General features: G+C 41.8%; 1 protein-coding gene across 2 annotated transcripts in view; it reads left to right on the top strand.

Annotated features, from left to right (window-relative positions):
- The first annotated feature begins 649 nt into the window (after positions 1-649).
- Positions 650-17,305, top strand: part of EML6 (EMAP like 6) — a 252,161-nt gene continuing 235,505 nt past the window's right edge. For both annotated transcript variants that reach the window (XM_070512098.1, XM_070512097.1), the window contains exon 1: positions 650-1,037. In XM_070512098.1, coding sequence (XP_070368199.1) covers positions 841-1,037 — 197 coding nt within the window. In that variant the 5' untranslated portion in view covers positions 650-840. The remainder of the gene's footprint in view (positions 1,038-17,305) is intronic.

The following is a 17,305-nucleotide window of genomic DNA, read 5'->3' as shown; positions in this document are numbered from 1 at the left end:
TGATATGAATTTTAAACACATACACAACTAATTGGAGCATCTGAAAAATGTCCATTACGTATTCACCCTGGCTTAATGGGGAGACAGCAAATGTTCTTTCAAGTCATATCAGCAACCACCAGCCTGCAACATTTAGGGCACATTTCATATCATTAAGAAGATGGAACTGGAGAGAGAAGGGGGGAGTAGTTGACAATTAAAAAAAAACAACTTAGTTTAGTTTGGGGATCATTTTCTTCGACTGGGTGACTTATGCAAAAAAATCTGTTTTTTTTCTTCCTCGCTCTCGCGTCCTGGATATAGACTGTCAGTTTCGGATCCAAGGATGATGATGGCAAAGCTTACCCGGGTTCCCTGTCAAATCAAAGCTGTCACAGAATAAACCCCGCTGCCTGCTGCGAAGCCCCCTGCGCACTGCAAACTTCAGTGAGAGAACTGGGGTAATCACTGTTTGGATATGCAGATCCCTGATATAAAAGGCAGGGTGAACCCCCCAAGAACCTCCCCCGGGGGCCGAAGCCCGCAGGTGCAGTGAGGCGTGCGCGCGCGGGTGCTGGCGCCCCCGAAGACGCCTCGCCGGGGCAGAGGGAGCCGGGGCGCCCCGCGGGGTCTGGCGGCCGCGCACCGGCGGCTGGTCTCCGGCGGCGGCGGCGGCGGATGATGGTGGCGGCGGGCGCGCTGGGCTGTATCTGTGCGTCGCCGCGGAAATCAGCGCCCGGCGCTGCGCCCTGAGCCCTTGCAGGTCCTCCGCAGCCCGAGCCTTGGCGAGGACAGACCCGGCGCGCAGGGGCCGCGGACCGGCGCGCGGGGGGGCCGGGGGGCGAGTGGGGTCGGCTTATCATGGCGGATCGGACAGCTCCCAGCTGCCAGCTCCGGCTGGAGTGGGTGTACGGGTACCGGGGTCACCAGTGCCGCAACAACCTGTACTACACGGCCGGCAAGGAGGTGGTCTACTTTGTGGCTGGGGTCGGGGTGGTTTACAACACCCGCGAGCACAGCCAAAAATTCTTCTTGGGACACAACGACGACATTATCAGGTAAGGAGGTGGCCTGGGGCGGAGAGGAGGAGTTGAATGTGGAGGTTGGAAAGGTGGGGAGAAGGATGACCGACCGGGCTTTCCTGGGGTCAGATCCGGGAGCCCCATGGAATAAAGGATTCTCTCTGGAACCGCATGGAATTACAGACTGGCTGCTGCTTTTAAGGCTAGGGCAGAAACAGGGTGTGTGTGGGGTGGTGCAGGTGGGGAGCGAGAGATCTCTTTTCTCTTTATTCCTCTGGAAGGCTTTTAAATCTCTAAGGAGTTGAGTGTCCTGATGCTTTTTTGGTGTTCATTCCTGCTACAAGTGGAAGGATCCTGGGTAACTATCAAGCACTTCTCCTTCCTTCTCTAACTAGGTAAATGTAGGACCAATAACCTAAACTGTGGGTATCATCTTTGTGAGGCTCCTCACTAGGTTCTTCAGCAAGCAAGAGGATTAAAAAAAAGATCTAAAAGAAATTTTGCTACAGGTAATTTGGAATCTTCATCCCAGACGCTTTGAAACTGGGAAATTTCTGCAGTGAGTGGGGTGTTCTCTAATATTTCACTTGGCAGTGTTTTAATGCCAAAAAGCATATTTATACCCTAAATGGATGCTTCCACAATGTTACTGAGGTTATAAAAGGCTGGCAGCTGCTGGACCACAAAATCCTACCAGCCAGCCCACAGAATGACCAACATCTGGTAGCGGATGGCCAGGACTGATTAGAAGAACACGATTGGATGAATAGCCATTTTAGGGGCCCTCTCTATTAAATTGTAGAGGGGTGTATTTTGATTGTTGGCCCTGTCCTTTCACCTTTGGACCAGATGCATTTTCCTCCAGCCCTTGTCAGCTTCTTGTGTGACTAAACAAGGTGTGGTCCAGATGCTGTTCACAGGGAATCCCTTTCCGCCTTCGGCAGTTAAGGAAGATTTCCATGGCATGGAGCCTCAGCCCAGGGGAAAATGACTTGCTGAGGATGGACTACAGCTGACAGAGAACATATTTGTACCTTCCAAACTTGTGTGTTCATTGATGTAGAAGAATTTCCATCACATTTTCAGAATATTACCACTTGTGCTTTCAGTTTGCCTTTCATAATGAAATAAATGATTAAGTGGTGTAATGTTAATGGTCTTAATTTCTCCGGGGAAGAATAATTTAAAACACTAGCTTTTTTCCCCCCCTTCTATTTTTGTGCTTATTATGGAGCTTTTTTTTCCCCTGAGCCCTAAAGTTGAAAAATTGTTACAGAAAGTAAAAACTTAGTATTTGAAAATACAGTAAGATATTATTTTAAAAAAATCTTGACTTTTAGAAGATGAATATTTTAAGTAGGAGCTCTACTGTCTCAAGATTTGGTGGAACCAACGTGTAAAACTTTCTTCATATCACATACGACAAAATAGCTTTCTTCTCCTTTCCCTGATACGGTAATGGTTGTGAATGGGGCATCTTCACCTAGTTCTATCCTGAAGATTTTACTTTCTAATTACCAGGCTGATTATTAAAGTCACAGGTGAAAATGATTAACAGTGCCTCGTGAAAAGGTTAGATGTTTAAAAATGTAAACCCATGATGTTTTTGCTCTGTGTTTCTTAATGCAGTGCCTTCCATTACTCCATCACTATAAGATGTAGTCCTTTGGGGGAAAGGAGAGAGTGGCAATTAAACAGAAAATTCCCCGGGGTTAAACAATGTTAATGTGACAGTTCACTGAACTACTTTGAGGATTGGAACTCCTAATCTTAATTTTGTCTCTAATAGGAAAAAAAATTAAGTGCACAGTTGAAACTGAAGGTGGGAAAAGGGTGGAGTTGCAGTAAAGTGCTGTTATGACAGGTAGCTGGACCAGTGGGAATGTGGTGCTATCTGGCTTAGTTAACGAAACACTCAGATTTGGAGAAAAGGTGAATGAAGTTATTTGTGTAACTGGGTTTTCAGGGAGCCTCAATTGATGAAAAGAAAAAAAAAGATGATTTGGCTTCTGATCTGTTTATTAAGGTAGTTGTATCTTTATACTGAAGAGTGACATAGTAGTAAGTCTGCCTTCAGAGAAAGGACCTTATCGCTAAATTTTCCATGATATTTGGCTGAGTTTAAGTGTGTATAGGTGAGCAGAGTTCTTTAATACCCATGTATGTCTTTGCACATAGGAATAAAATTAAGTCTAACAGATTAAAAAACAAACCACAGATCATTACATAATTAAGAGCTGTAAAATTATAATGTTTATGCTGTCATTTTGCTTTATCTTATATATGTAAATATCTTTTTCTGGTGAAAGTATTGCATAAACCCTATTTGTTTTTATCCTTAGTATATGGGACTCGTAAGTGCCGTGTCTTTCATAATTTTATTCCCAGAAACAGATGTTTGAAATTAATATTGTAAAATGTTAGGAATATTTATGTATTGACTGTGTATGTGGACAGGAAAATTGTACTGTTTTATTTGTATGAATTTCAGCTCATTTCTGTGTATCCTAGTTATATTACTGATTTTCCACTTAAAATATTGAAGTTCGTAATTGAATAAGTAGGACTAAGGTTTTAGTGCAAAAATGTTTTGGGTTTTTTGGAATCATTACATGAATATTAAAACTTCTAACCCTTCATTCCACCAAATGAGATAATGTAATTGTCCGCTTAGCTTTTTCATTAGTTTGAAAGATATATTCATAATGCATACATTTCCTACTGCTTTATTTATTGTGCTACTTTCCCTAGAATATTAACTAGAAAGCAGCCCAACAAATGTTGGTACCACACTCCATTTTATAAAACCAGGAGATCACGATGAACTTTAATAATGATGTAGGATTTGGCGGAACTCATTAGAGCTCAGCATGTGTGTCCTCCTGATTTGACAGACTCTGTGTTTGGGTCAGGTTTTTGTAAATGTTGGTTTGTGAAGCGTAATGTGATTTATTAGTTGTGGAGGCTTAGTTTTATTCTCTTGAATGATTGCCCTTCACCACAGATAACAGATTAGAGAATGATGCCATATTTTAGCCCTGATTACATTGTGACGGGCAAGTGAATACTTAAAACAGCGTTTGCGTTGGGCTAAGAGCAGGACTCACGTCAGGGGTTGAAGGCGAGGACAGTGAGAGAGACTGGAATAATGACTAACTTGGTTTCTACTTCAGGCAGCAGATCGTGACACAGAAACGGAGTAGATGAAAGAAAAGGTCATGAACACATTTGCTCTCTGTCACCTCCTTTCCATTTTCACAGTGACTCCAGTTGAGACATTTATCTCCTATATTGGTTTCTGCCTAGTTCCCTGTCTCCATTTTCTTTTTGCCTATTTTTCGGCTCTCTATAGTGAGGGACGTTTTTCTGCAATACTCTTTTAGGGGAAAGGGCCCTGACTTTGATCTCACGCACACTCACTTATGAACCCCACCCTGCCATTACTGGAGGCATCTGAGTGAGTGGCCTGACCTCTTGGGGCCTTTTTCATTTGTGAAATAGAGGTAACAATACCTAAATTCCAGAATTGTAACTATTAGAAATAATGTATGCAAACAGTTTAGCGTGGGGCCTAGCCCTTCGTTGATGCTCAATAAGTGCTCTTAGCAGTGGTGGTAGTAGTAGTAGTGTTTAATTAAAAACACACACATACACCAAAACAAAAAAATGATTTCTTATTGCTCACAGGCTGAAGTTTGAGCTCCTTAGCTTTTCATTCTCTGCCCCAACCCACCTTTCTACCCTTGTTTTCCTTGTTTTAAAAAAAATCGTAAATTGTTTGCTTCCCGCTTGCCATATGGTAAGATTACTCTGTTCCTTCCTGCCTCATACTGGAGTGATTTATCTCCCCGTTCACCCTTCTCCCCCTACACCCCTCTACCAACAGAATAGTGCTGGGAGCAAGGGCCTTGGTGTCAGGCAGACCTGATTTTGAACCTAGATCTGCCGCCAGTTGGTTGACGTGGGGAAATTACTAAAGCTCTGTGAGTCTCAGCTATCATCAGTAAAATAGATTCTCTTATATAAAACGGGGGTTTAAAGGTATCTACCTGGTAGCTTGTGGGGATTATGTACAAGGTGTCCCACAGTGTTTAACAAATGGCAGGTACCCCCCCACAGGAGGCCTGTTTGTATCCACGGCTCTGTCTACTTCAGTCTCACCTCTCCCACGAGACCTTTTACCATCCTTAGATAAAGGGGTGCCTTGCACTCCTAAAGTTTTGCATTTTTTGTGACCAATTCTGCTCACTTAATAGGTATCATTTAGTGCTATTCTTTCATTCTGAATACTTTCATTTGTAAATGTATATAAGATCCTTGAGGCTGAGAATGAATTTAATAACCAGAGTACAGACTCAGGGCTAAATGTGTGTACAGATTTATCTCCTCCATCCTCTCAACGACCCCATGACATTGGTACTGTTGTTAGCCCCAGTTTACTGGTGAGGAGACTGAGGCATGGAGAGGTTAAGGATCTTGCCCATAGTCACTATTTAGCAGATTGTAGAGTGAGAATTGGAACCCAAGTTGGTCTAATCCTGAAGCTCAAAAAGTTATTGCTTCACTGCTTTACAGACTCTTTCATTTTTCTCAGTCACTGTGGTCCCTACCACTGTGCCTTATTTCTAACCGGAACTTAGTGAGCTTGTTGCTCCTTGTAACTGTTTATCAATCCTGTGCTTTACTCAAGAGTATTTGAAGCAGATTGCAAGAACTCAGTCTAGAAATGGAACCATATTCAAGTTCGCTTTAGGAACATCACTAGCTTTGAAACAATCATCTACTAGACATAACTTAAAAATTTTTTTAAGTCTCACTTGTGACATGGCTAAAATAATCTGGTGCTGCAAATACAGTTGAACTTGTTGAATCTGAAGAGAGGGGTCTAACAGCCATGGTTGGTTGGGTAAACAGGTTCACATGAAGGCCTGGAGATGTGATTACATATTCTTTAGTCCTTTGACCAGTTTGAATAAGGGAAACATAGGGGTAGCTATAAAGAATCAAATCCATATTGCCTTGAGTGCCTGCTCTGTACCAGACTCGTTATATAGATAGATCATCTCATTGAATTCCCTTCTCTCCCAATTCTGAGAGATAGTCTTCTCATTTTACAGATATGGCTCTGAGAGGGAAAGAAGTTTAAGCAAAGTCCCTCAGAAGTGCCATCCTGTTCATTGGATCTCACTTACTCTGTTCATTGACAAGAACATGAAGTGAAAGATTTTGATGAAAGCTTATGGTGTGTTCATAAGTGATCTTATTATTGTTATTCTTATTAATAAGCTATAGTCTATTTGGTGATTTCTATTAAGATTTATTCTCTAAATTGGGTACATTTTATTCTTTCTCATTTTTTCATTCATCAAAAACTCATTCCACATCTAGAACATACAAGGTGCAGGGACTGCAGCAGTGAACATGACTGAGTTCTTGCCCCCATTCTGGTGAGGGGAGGCCAAGAATGAAAGAACAAGAAAACAAGGTGAATATTGATTGTGTTATCTACTAAGAAGGGCGTGATCACAGAGAGGAACTGGGTTGGGTAGGGGTGTGGGAACTACCTTAGATAACCTTTCCAGAGCCGTTCTCTAGGAGATGGCATTTAAGCTGAGACCTGAAGGATGAGAAGGGGAAGATAAGTGAAGATGTGGTGGCAGAGGAGAGGTTATATGTAAAGGCACCAGGGTGGGAAAAAACTTGAATTCAGAGTGCCCAGAATTCTGGTATAGATACCCAGAGAAAGACCAAGGTCATTGCAATTCTCATCCAAGTCATTAATGCTTCATGGGTTTTAACACCGTATGTCCTAGATATCCCAGGACAGTCACAGATATTCCATTCAGTTATTGTCATAGGTACATTTGTTCTTGTCATATCATGGGTCTCTACTTTGACTACAGAATATAGGACCACGTTTTTATTTGGAAAATATGGTTACTATATAACGGGTCGCTGCTTAAAAAATATTGCACTGGGGGCCAAACCAGTGGCACAGCAATTGAGGTCACACTTTCTGCTTCAGCGGCCCAGGGTTCACCGGTTCAGATCCTGGGTGCAGACCTGTGCACCGATTGTCAAGCCATGCTGTGGCAGGCATCCCACATATAAAGTAGAGGAAGATGGGCATGGATGTTAGCTCAGGGCCAGTCTTCCTCAGCAAAAAGAGGAAGATTGGTGGTGGATGTTAGCTCAGGGCTAATCTTCCTCAACAATTAATAAATAAATAGAATAAAAATAAAAGAAAATATTGCACTGGAGTATACTGTCTTATAAAGAATGATATTAGCCCCACCACCAATGGTCAATCAGAATGTAGGTTGTACTGTGGTAAGTGAAAAACTGTTTCATGGCAGCATCTCTAAACAAGGCTGTCCTAGGGCATCTTCTGCCCACATGGATGTGGGTCTGAACACCTTTGCAATGTAGGTGATATTTTTACCACTAAAAAAGAAAAAGGAAGCTGCTGGGAAGGTTGACTTGCTGGTTCTGCTTCTGGGACTGACTCTTCCCCCAGCAGACTGGACCCACCCGGAAAGCCATCCTTTAGCCAGCCAACTGCACATCTTCAGCAGTCAGACTTCTCTTGTTGGTTTTACTCGAGTTTGTCATATGTAGATTGATGTTAGATGTAATTAGAATGTTTGAGAGCAAACACTTCTCAAATATCATTATGCATAGGAGTGACCTGAGTACTTGCTAAAGTCCAGATTCTGAGTTAGTCAGTCTGGTGTGGGGCCTAATGTTCTACCTTTCTAACCAGCTCCCAAGTGATGCCGATGCTGCTGGTCCACAGGCCACTCTTTACACAGAAGATTTTAGGGACTTCCTTGGTATGTTTCAGAGTTCAGTAGACCAGTGTTTTTTCCAACACAAAAGATATTGCTGGCCAGTGAAATAGACATGTATATGTATGTTTATTTGACATATAATAATAAGTCATATAATAATGCCAATCTAATATAATAATGTCAATAAAATAGATGACATATAATAATATATATGTATACATGATTCATATATTTATTAAATTCTTAGAATCAGTTTTTTAAATTAAGTTGGCACCTAGCCCAGTGTTCTTTCTTTTCCAGAAAAAACTAAGTAGGCACTGGCTGGAACAAGTTGAGGAGATGGCGAGCCTGTCCCTGTGAGCAGTGGAAGAATGAGTCCACAGGGTTTGTGTAAACATATGTTTTCTGGGCTCTTGAGTAAATACCTAGGAGTGGAATTGCTGAATCATATGGTAACTCTATGTGTAACTTTTTGAGGTACTGCCAAATTGTTTTCCAAGGCAGCCACACCATTTTAAAATTCCATCAGCAATGTATGAGAGTTCCAATTCCTCCACGTCTTTGCCAACACTTGTTATTGTCTTTATGATTATAGCTTCCTACCGGGTGTGAAGTGGTATTCATTGTGGTTTTAATTTGCATTTCCCTAATGACTAATAATATTGATCATCTTTTCATAAATTTATTGGTCATTTGCGTATCTTCTTTGGAGAAAATGTCTATTCAAATCCTTTGCCTAGTTTTTGATTGGTTTATTTGTCTTTTTATTGTTGAGTTGTAAGAGTTCTTTATATATTCTGAATATGCGTCCCTTATCTGATACATTATTTGCAAATATTTTCTCTCATTCAGTGAGTTGTCTTTTCTCTTTCTTGATGGTGTCCTTTGAAGCACAAAAGATTTAAATTTTGATGATGTTCGATTTAGTTTTTCTTTCGTCACTTATACTTTCCGTGTTATGTCTGGGAAACCATCGCCTAATCCAAGGTTGTGAAGATTTACTCCTACTTTTTCTACTAAGAGTTTTATAGTTTTAGTTCTGACATTTAGGCTGATGATCCATTTTGACTTAATTTTTATATATGGTGTGAGGTAGAGGGTTCAACTTCATTCTTTTGCATGTGGATATCCAGTTGTCCCAACACCATTTGTTGGAAAGACTTTTCTTTTCCCAGTGAATTGTCTTGTATGTTTACAGCCTTTGAATTCCCCTAGCAGGAGGTCTTCCTCTCATGTAGAAGAGGCTGAACAATTAGGGACCCAGAAACTGAAACAATCATTGAAAAGATTAACCTTTTTGTATATTTGTAAATATGCTATTAGATCCTATGAAGTATATATAGATTTTTATATATTTAAAGAATATAACCATTTATACTTTGAGGAGCCAGTGCAGTATTTAGTAGCTGCTGGTTTAGGGACCAGTAACAGTCTGTACGTTGGCTTTATTTACTCCCAAAGATTCTTGCTTTTTAAAAATGAATTTACAACCTTTAGCCTTGCTGCTGGAGACAGATCTGTTGAGGCTGCTGAGGGGGTGGAGGTGGTATGGAAAGCAGAGGGAGTGGTTGGAGAAGGTGCCCCTTGCCCTCTACCCCTTTGTCAGTTCATTCCTTTCCTCCCTCAATGGGAGGCAGGCACCTGGATGGCCTCAGCTCAGAAGTTGGATTCCAGGATTGCCCACTAGTTACTGCCACTCCCTTTTCCATCGGCATGAAGTAGGGGAGGGCAGGCCAGCTCTACCTCCCTGAGATGAAAGAAGCTTTCTCTAGATTGGTAGTACATAAATAGCCTGGTCAGAGAATTATCCTAAGGCTATTGAGAATTAATTTAAGGCACGAGGATTCTTGTTTAGTTTAACTGCTGTTTCATAATGTCATTAAAACATTTTCCGTGTTCATTGTAAATTGATTTTATGGGTAAGAATAAAACAAGATCCAGAATTAACGAGATGTGTTCTAAGTAAGAGATCATCAGTTGCAAGAAACTGAAACTTTTTCAAAGAAATACAATTAAGGGATGGGATCATAAGGTGACAAGAGAATCTTTTGGAACTCAATTAGAGGGAGCATGGCTGGTCCCTCAGGTGCTGCATGGTTATTGGGAGCTAGTCTTTGCCTATTTCTCTTGCAAGTGTTCCCATGTATCCCAGGGATTCATATCTCTACTCTCTGGATAATATGTAGTTTGATTTTCTCTGACTGCGGACTGGCTTCCTAACTCAATGATCCATTTTGCACATAGCACTCCCTACCCCACCCCCCCATCTGACTTGGCCCATCAGCACACATGACTATCTAGCTTGGTCCTACAAAACCAATTGAATCCATGTTTTGAGCCTTAATTCCAAATTTCCAGAAAAGAGAATCTAGTTGAGTTAGCATGGATGAGGATGTCCACCCAGTCCAATCAGCTATAGCCTGGAGGGTGGGACCATGTTTCAGAGGACTTTGCCTTTAAGGAAGATTGTCTAATAATGGAGGTATGGGCTGAGAAGGAAGGAATGGCAGCTCTATACAGGAGGTGGATTAGAAGAGGAGGAGGCAAGTGATTTCTTGATGGAGAGAAAAGAGCAGGACAATGAGAAATACTGAGTTGAGGGCAAGAAAAGGTAAGGAAAGGGATATTAAGAGGGCTTAAACACAAAATATTGGTGATACAATATATCATGGAATATTCAGTTCTCATAAGAGGCCATGCCAGGGTGTCTCTGGAGAATGCTGGCCAATGGCTGTTGACCACAGCCGTGGAGGGCTAGGTGGACATCAAGCATTTGCCTACTGGGATGTCAGTGCTGGGGCCTGGTGGTAGGGGTGGAGGGCAGAGGGGAGCATATGGGAATGGGGGCTGATGCTAGCAGATACCAGGGAGGTGGCCTGATGGCACTCATGAGAGGCTTCCTGGGGCTGGCACAGCCTGCCAATGTGATGTTTGTGGGGTTCAGAGGCTGCAGCTATTTGCCAGCTGTTGAAGAAATATTTCCATACTTTACCGGGCACAGATACTGGTGCATACCTGCTGAGGACCAACCATGGCTATGAGTGGAAAGGTTGCATGAGTGAACTCTTGGATGATTTAGTGAGCTTAGCCATCTAACAGATATTGAAAACAAATCTTCGTAAAACCAGACTTAAAATCTACCTAAGGCTCCCCATTGCCTGCAGGTTAAGGTTCAAGCTCCTTCAGCGTGGTCTCTGAGGCCTATTGTGATTTACTTCCTGGCTCCTCCTCCAGCCTAATGTCCCTCTATGTCCTTCTAACATTCTCCAGCCACATCAAACTCCTTGCCGTTCCCTGAACTCAGCATCCTATTTTGTGTATCCTCATCCTTGCACATGCCATTTTGGCTGCCTGAAACAGCCCCTCTCTTCTCCACTTGTACTGTCTTTTCTTCCTTCAGTCTGAAAGCAGTGTCATCTCCCCCTGAAGCCTTACCTGACAGCTCAAGACTATTTTAAGTCCTTCTTTCTCCATGCATGCAGGCCACCATGTAAATACATCTCTTCTGAAGTCATTGCATTGTGTTGTGTTTGTTGATTTACCCATCTCTCCACCTGATCTGAGTTCTGTGTGTGTCCCTGTGCCTAACACCTGTTGTGGGCATAGTAAGTGCTTAGCATATTTTTCTTTGTTATTAGTTCTTCATATCTCAAATTATTTGGAAGGCACAAGGTGTGAAATGGGGATGGGATTTCTAAGGAACTCACTCTATACACACTTTGTGAGGAGAAAGTCCTGAAAGTATATTATCAGCTGGCACTTAGATACAAGATTCAGAATCTTCATTTTAAAAAAAAACTTGGATGGCAATAATGACCAATTACTGCATTGCTTGAAGTCACACACCAAATTCTATTTGGCTTCTTCTGTCTACTGCTCTCCTGGTCTAGATGGAAAATACAGCCATTGAAGACATGGTGTTTTTCTATTGAAATGCATTCATGGATCTTACAATGAAACACTGTTTTTGAATGACTTGAGATTTTTTTGACTGTATTATAAGGAAAATCTTGATTTGTATCCTGTTATATTTAGGAAACGTGGGGGTCTTTTAAGCAACTGTTGAAAATATGATGGAATCTTTGTAAGAGGGATGTCTGCAGAGATTGTAAGATAACAACTGCTGGCTCTAAATGACTCTAAGTCTTTCCTGGCTCAGAGGAGTTTCACCCAAGATACAGAAATAGGCGTTCAAGGGCAGGCCTTCTGGCAAAAGGGACTTTTGAAGGATGAAGAGCAGTTTGGCAGGCAGGTGGGAAGGGAATAGGGGAAGGAGGAAACACCATGGAGGGAACAGCTTGTGCAAAGGCTCAGGGGCTTAAAAGCAGGGTCTCTTGAAGGGAGAGTAAGTGGTTCGATATTGCTGGAATGAGGAGGATATTATGGGAGATGAAGCTGCAAAAGTGGGTTGGGGCCAGATCACTAAGGGGTTTATAGCTCACCCCACAAATTATGGGGACCAGTGAGAGGATTTCAACAGGGTGAGACAAGACCAGTTTACATTTTAGGAAGATCATTGAAGACAGAGGATTTCCACTTTATTCCTATTAACCTTTTCTTCAAGATTCCTCCCCACACTTTTTCCTTTCAGTGTCAAACTTCTCAGGAAGGGAGCATGGCGTTGTACAAGGGGATTGGGTCTGTCTCTAACCAGACATTGGGCATGGTACTTAACTTGACATGGGCCTGAGTTTTCTCATCTAAAAATGAGGAAAGATCCTTCTAAAGTCCTTTCTAAATCAAAGTGCTGAGGTTCTGAGTTGTTTACTGCCTCCATTTTCTTCTCTCTCATTCCTTCCTCAACATAATGAACTGGTTTCTGCTTTCACCAGCCGCTGGAATCATTCTCTGGAGCAGCTCCAGTGACCTCCAGTGCTAAACTGGGGGCCACGTCCTGCTTAACCTCCTCACAGCATTGGGTCCAGTTGACGTCTTCTACTCGATATCCTTCACTTTCCTCTCCTTGAGGTTGTAGTCCCCTGCTTCTCTCTTATCTCCCTGCCGGCCCTTTATCTCCTCTCCCTCGCCCACCTTTTACGTCTGGGGGCTCCTCAACATTGCTAATCAGGTTTTCCTGCCAAAAATGCATGACCTGAAGCTAATCTTGGAGAAACAAACCAATACAATTTCAGGGATATTCTCTAATACAACTGGTCTGTACTTTGCAAAAAAATGTCATTCTCAAAAGACAAAAGAGACTGAGTAACTGTTCCAGATTAAAGGAGACTAGAAAGATAAATCTAAATCTAATGTGTGATTCTGGATTGGGGTGGGGAGGGATTGTTATACATGACCATATTGGGACAATTGGTAAAATTTAAATATGGGACTATATATTAGGTGATAGCAGGTATCAACATCAACTGTTCTGAATTTGATTGTAGCAATGCAGTTACGTAAGAGAAAGTACTTGTCTTAGGAGATCTGTGCTGGAATATTTAGGAGTTAAGAGTCACGAAGGCTGAAAATTGCTCTCAAATGGTTCAGTAACAACAACAGTAGCAACAGTAACAACAACAACAATAATATGTCTGTGTGTGTTTGTATGTGTGTGTGTATGTGTTTGTGTTACTCAGGGCAGCTGTTCTCTCCTCTTCTCATTCCATGCTGTTTCCCTAAGACCTCTTACTCATTGCCTCTTCTCTGCTTCCATCCTTGCCCTTCCATTCTACTTTCAACCCAGCAGCCAGTTGATCTAGTTGCAGGGTTAAGTCAGGTCATATCAATTTTCTGCTCAGAACCTTCAAGAGTAAAAGCTGAAGTCCTTATAATGGGGCCTCTATGGGGATTTGGCCTCCTGTTACCTCTATGATCTGATCTGTTTTCCTCCCATCTCTTTCTCCACTCCAGCTACACTGGCCTTCCAGCTGCTGCTTGAATACCCAGGCACTCTTTTGCCCCAGGTCCTTTGCACTTGCTGTTCCCTCTGTCTGGCTCCTTGTTTACCCAGACATCCATATGACTTTACTCACCTCCTTTAGGTCCCTACTCAATGTCATCTTCTTGGTGAGGCCTTCCCCAATTACTCTACTTAAAATTCATACCCCTCATCAACATACTCCTTATTACCCATCCCTGTTTTGTTTTTTTCCTTGGCTCTTATTTATTTTGATCTTTATTGTTTTTCCATTGAATACAAACTCTATTTGGGCAGGGCTGTTTTGTTCACTGTCCTGACTACAGTGCCCAGAAGGGTGCCTGGTATGTAGAAGATGCTTAATAAGTATTTGTTGAATGAATCAATGAATGACTTGTATATGTTGACTTTTGCTTGTTTTAAGATCACCTCCTTGGAATTTCTGCTTAGAACAGAACTTCTTTTTTGGACCCCCTTTGACAGGCTGTGAAGCCTGTGGGCTCCCATCTCAGAATAATAGGTTTGTTTGCTCTGCTTTACCCTTTTATTGAAACATAATGTAGATACAGAAAAATGCACATATCGTGGTGTACAGCTGATCAGTTCTCACCAACCACACCCACCTGTAATCCTCACCCACATCAAGAAATAGAACATTACCAGCACCACAGAGACGCCCCCCATGCCCGCTTCCAGTCACAACCCCCACTGCAACGGTCACCTCTGTCCTGACTTTTAACGGCATAGATTAGTTTTGCTTAATGTTGTACTTTAAACAGAAGTGGTACAGTATGCATTCTTTTGTGTCTGGCTCCTTTCAATCAACGTTATGTTTGTGAGCTTCATCTGTGTTTCTACGTGTTTATTCTCGGTTCCATATTTTTCATTGTATAGAAATACCATAATTCATTTATTCATTCTACTGTAGATGGGCATTTGGGTGGCTTCTAGTTTCTTTTGGCCATTATTGCATTCTAGTACAAGTGAACATACATATGCAGTTTCATGTAGGCGTGGTGTTTCTGGGGCCAGGGCTGCACGTGTGATCAGTTTTGCTAGGCACTGCCATACAGTTTTCCAAAGGGGATATATCAGTTTACACTCCCACTATCACAGAATAATGTTTCCTAATGCATAAAATAAAATGCATAAATAGGACTATAAAGAAAATTAATTATTTTGAAATATAGTTATAAAATGTTTTTAATGTGTTGTGATGTGTGCTTGTTTATTAACTCATACAATTGAAAGGTCTAGCAATTTTAATAATTACCATCATGTCAAAGCAGTGATGCATATACATGACATTTGAGAGATCTGTGACAACTGTAATGTGATATGAAAATATCTGTGATTTTATTGGTCTCAAGGTCACAGGTACTGCTAATACTACTGTGGTTTGTTGCCTACATTCTGAATGATAGGAAATACTAAAGTCTGTTACAAGTTAGTGAAAATAAATATTTTTAGTCCATCTAAGGACATAAACCCTCCTGAATTCTGTTAAGGGATACATGGACTCCAGGTTAAGAACCCCTGGGTTAGAGGAACAAAAATGACTTACAACAAAGATTTCTTGAGTTTCTACTATGTGTCATACACTGTGCTAAGTACTGGGGACCCAACAGTGAACAATATGCATCTCCTCTCAAGGAGATTGTAATCATGAGGGCAATATTCATAAATAAATGAGCAGCTGCATATGGCGTGTTCAGTTCTATGAGAATTAGTTAGCCCAAGGTATATGAGAGCCTTAGGACATACACCTAAACCATTCATGGGAGGGGGGTGGTGGTCAGAGAAGGCAATCTGGAGGAAAGGAAGGAGCATCATTAGATTTAGGCTCTGTGCTGGTCACTCTGGCTGCAGTGTGGCTAAAGGATTGTTGGAGAGAAAGTCTGGAGGCACTTGAAGTAGTCCAGGTGTGAGATCATTATGGTGACATGCAAGGAAAGCAATGAATATATTCTAGAGATTATGGATTCCTGGTGATTGATTGGCTGTAGGTGGTGGAGGTGAAGGAAGGTATAAGGTAATGGTCAAGTTTCTGGCATAGTCAGCTGCTTGGATGATGGTTATCATTCACTGAAATAGAATGGGGAGCAGGTTCAGGGTGAGGGTGTGATGAGTTCAGCTTTGAACATATTTAGATTGAGGTGTCTGTGGGACATCCAAGAGGTGATTATATATATGGGTCTCTTGCTCAGGAGAGAGCCGTGGGAGTTGCAGTGAGCGTGTAGGAGTAGATGAGATAACCAGAGAGCATATGGAGGAAAGAAGAGGCCAGGGTCAGGATTTTAAGGCAGATCTGCAGAGAAAGAGGTGCTTGTGAAAGGTGGTAGTAGTCAGGGGGTAATAGGGTAAGAGGCACACCAGGAGAGTGGAGTGCCCTGGAGGCCAAGAGCAGAGAAGGTGTCAGGAAGACCCTCAATAGTATCAATAGAGTATAACAAGGTAAGTCTGGAGAAGGGCCCTGTGGATTTAGCAATGAGAAGGTCGTTGATGTATTGCTTTTCCTACATAAACACTGGGAACAATTATTTTTCTCTGGATTGTATTTTATCTGTGTTTTAAACTTTCTGTTATAGCAGTTAGAATTCCAAGGATCATTTCCTTTTAGTTTTACTTTTCTTCTTACATTTCCTTTCTATATTTTGCTCATGCTCCACTGGGTCTTATGCCACGGTGATAGTAAGCAGTTATCTCAGCTTAATGACTTCTAGCTCTAGCAGACTCTGGCTCTTTTTTTTTTTTTTGGACAATAAGAGATGTTGTTACAGACATTGCCTCTTGGTAAAAAGCCTTCCGGGTCTATTATTCTGTGTAGTAGACATGAACACAATGACTTTGGCCGGGCTGTGTTTATCTATGTGAGCGCCTGGCGTGCTAACAATGAATTCACAAGTCATCCTTCTTGCTTTGAGTAAGACTCAGTTTTTAGTCCATATGATAAAATGTAATGGAGGAGATATAAATTCTAGAATTTTTTATAATTTTTTTCTCCCTAGGATGTCACTTGGATTTTTATATAATCTATAAGAGAAAAGTGAGGAGAAGTTCAATTAAATAAACATGTTCAGTGCTTACTGTGTAAATGACAGCGCACAGGCCACAGTGGTGACAGTTTCCAAGCAGGAAACGTCAAGTGCCTGTCACTCCTTCCCTCTTGCATCTCTGTTATCCAGTCAGCCCTGAGTGCAGTTGATCATGTGCTCTCTGTCTTGCTGCTTCCTCCCTAGTTCACACCCCTGGACAGTTACAGCAGCCCCCAACTGGTCTTCCTGTCTCTATCACTCCGCTAGTCAATCCTCTGTTTGAAAACCTGGCAAAACTTTAAAAAAATGCTGATTTATGAGTCCACTCTTAAAGATTCTGATTCAGTAGCTCTGGCTGTAAGCCCTTAAAATCTGTATTTTGAAGAAATTTCCCGTAGAAATATAGATATAGGCGAATATAACTGCATACACACACACACAATTTGTCCATTGTGAGGACCAACGAGCAATGACACATCAGTAGTAGGAAAACACCTAGCACCCAGAACTTGGTTTCTAAATACTGTTCTCCGCAAGAAAGGGTCAGAACTCCTTACAAAAAAAGCTGATTCCAGGCCTGGGGCAGGGAAAACACAAAATGAGTCTGGAATATCTTCCTGC

The sequence above is a fragment of the Equus asinus genome, chromosome 6 (genome assembly GCF_041296235.1).
Source record: "Equus asinus isolate D_3611 breed Donkey chromosome 6, EquAss-T2T_v2, whole genome shotgun sequence".
Taxonomy (NCBI): Eukaryota; Metazoa; Chordata; class Mammalia; order Perissodactyla; family Equidae; genus Equus; species Equus asinus.
Note: the sequence above shows the minus strand (reverse complement) of the source record. Positions and strands in the feature narration are given on the sequence as shown.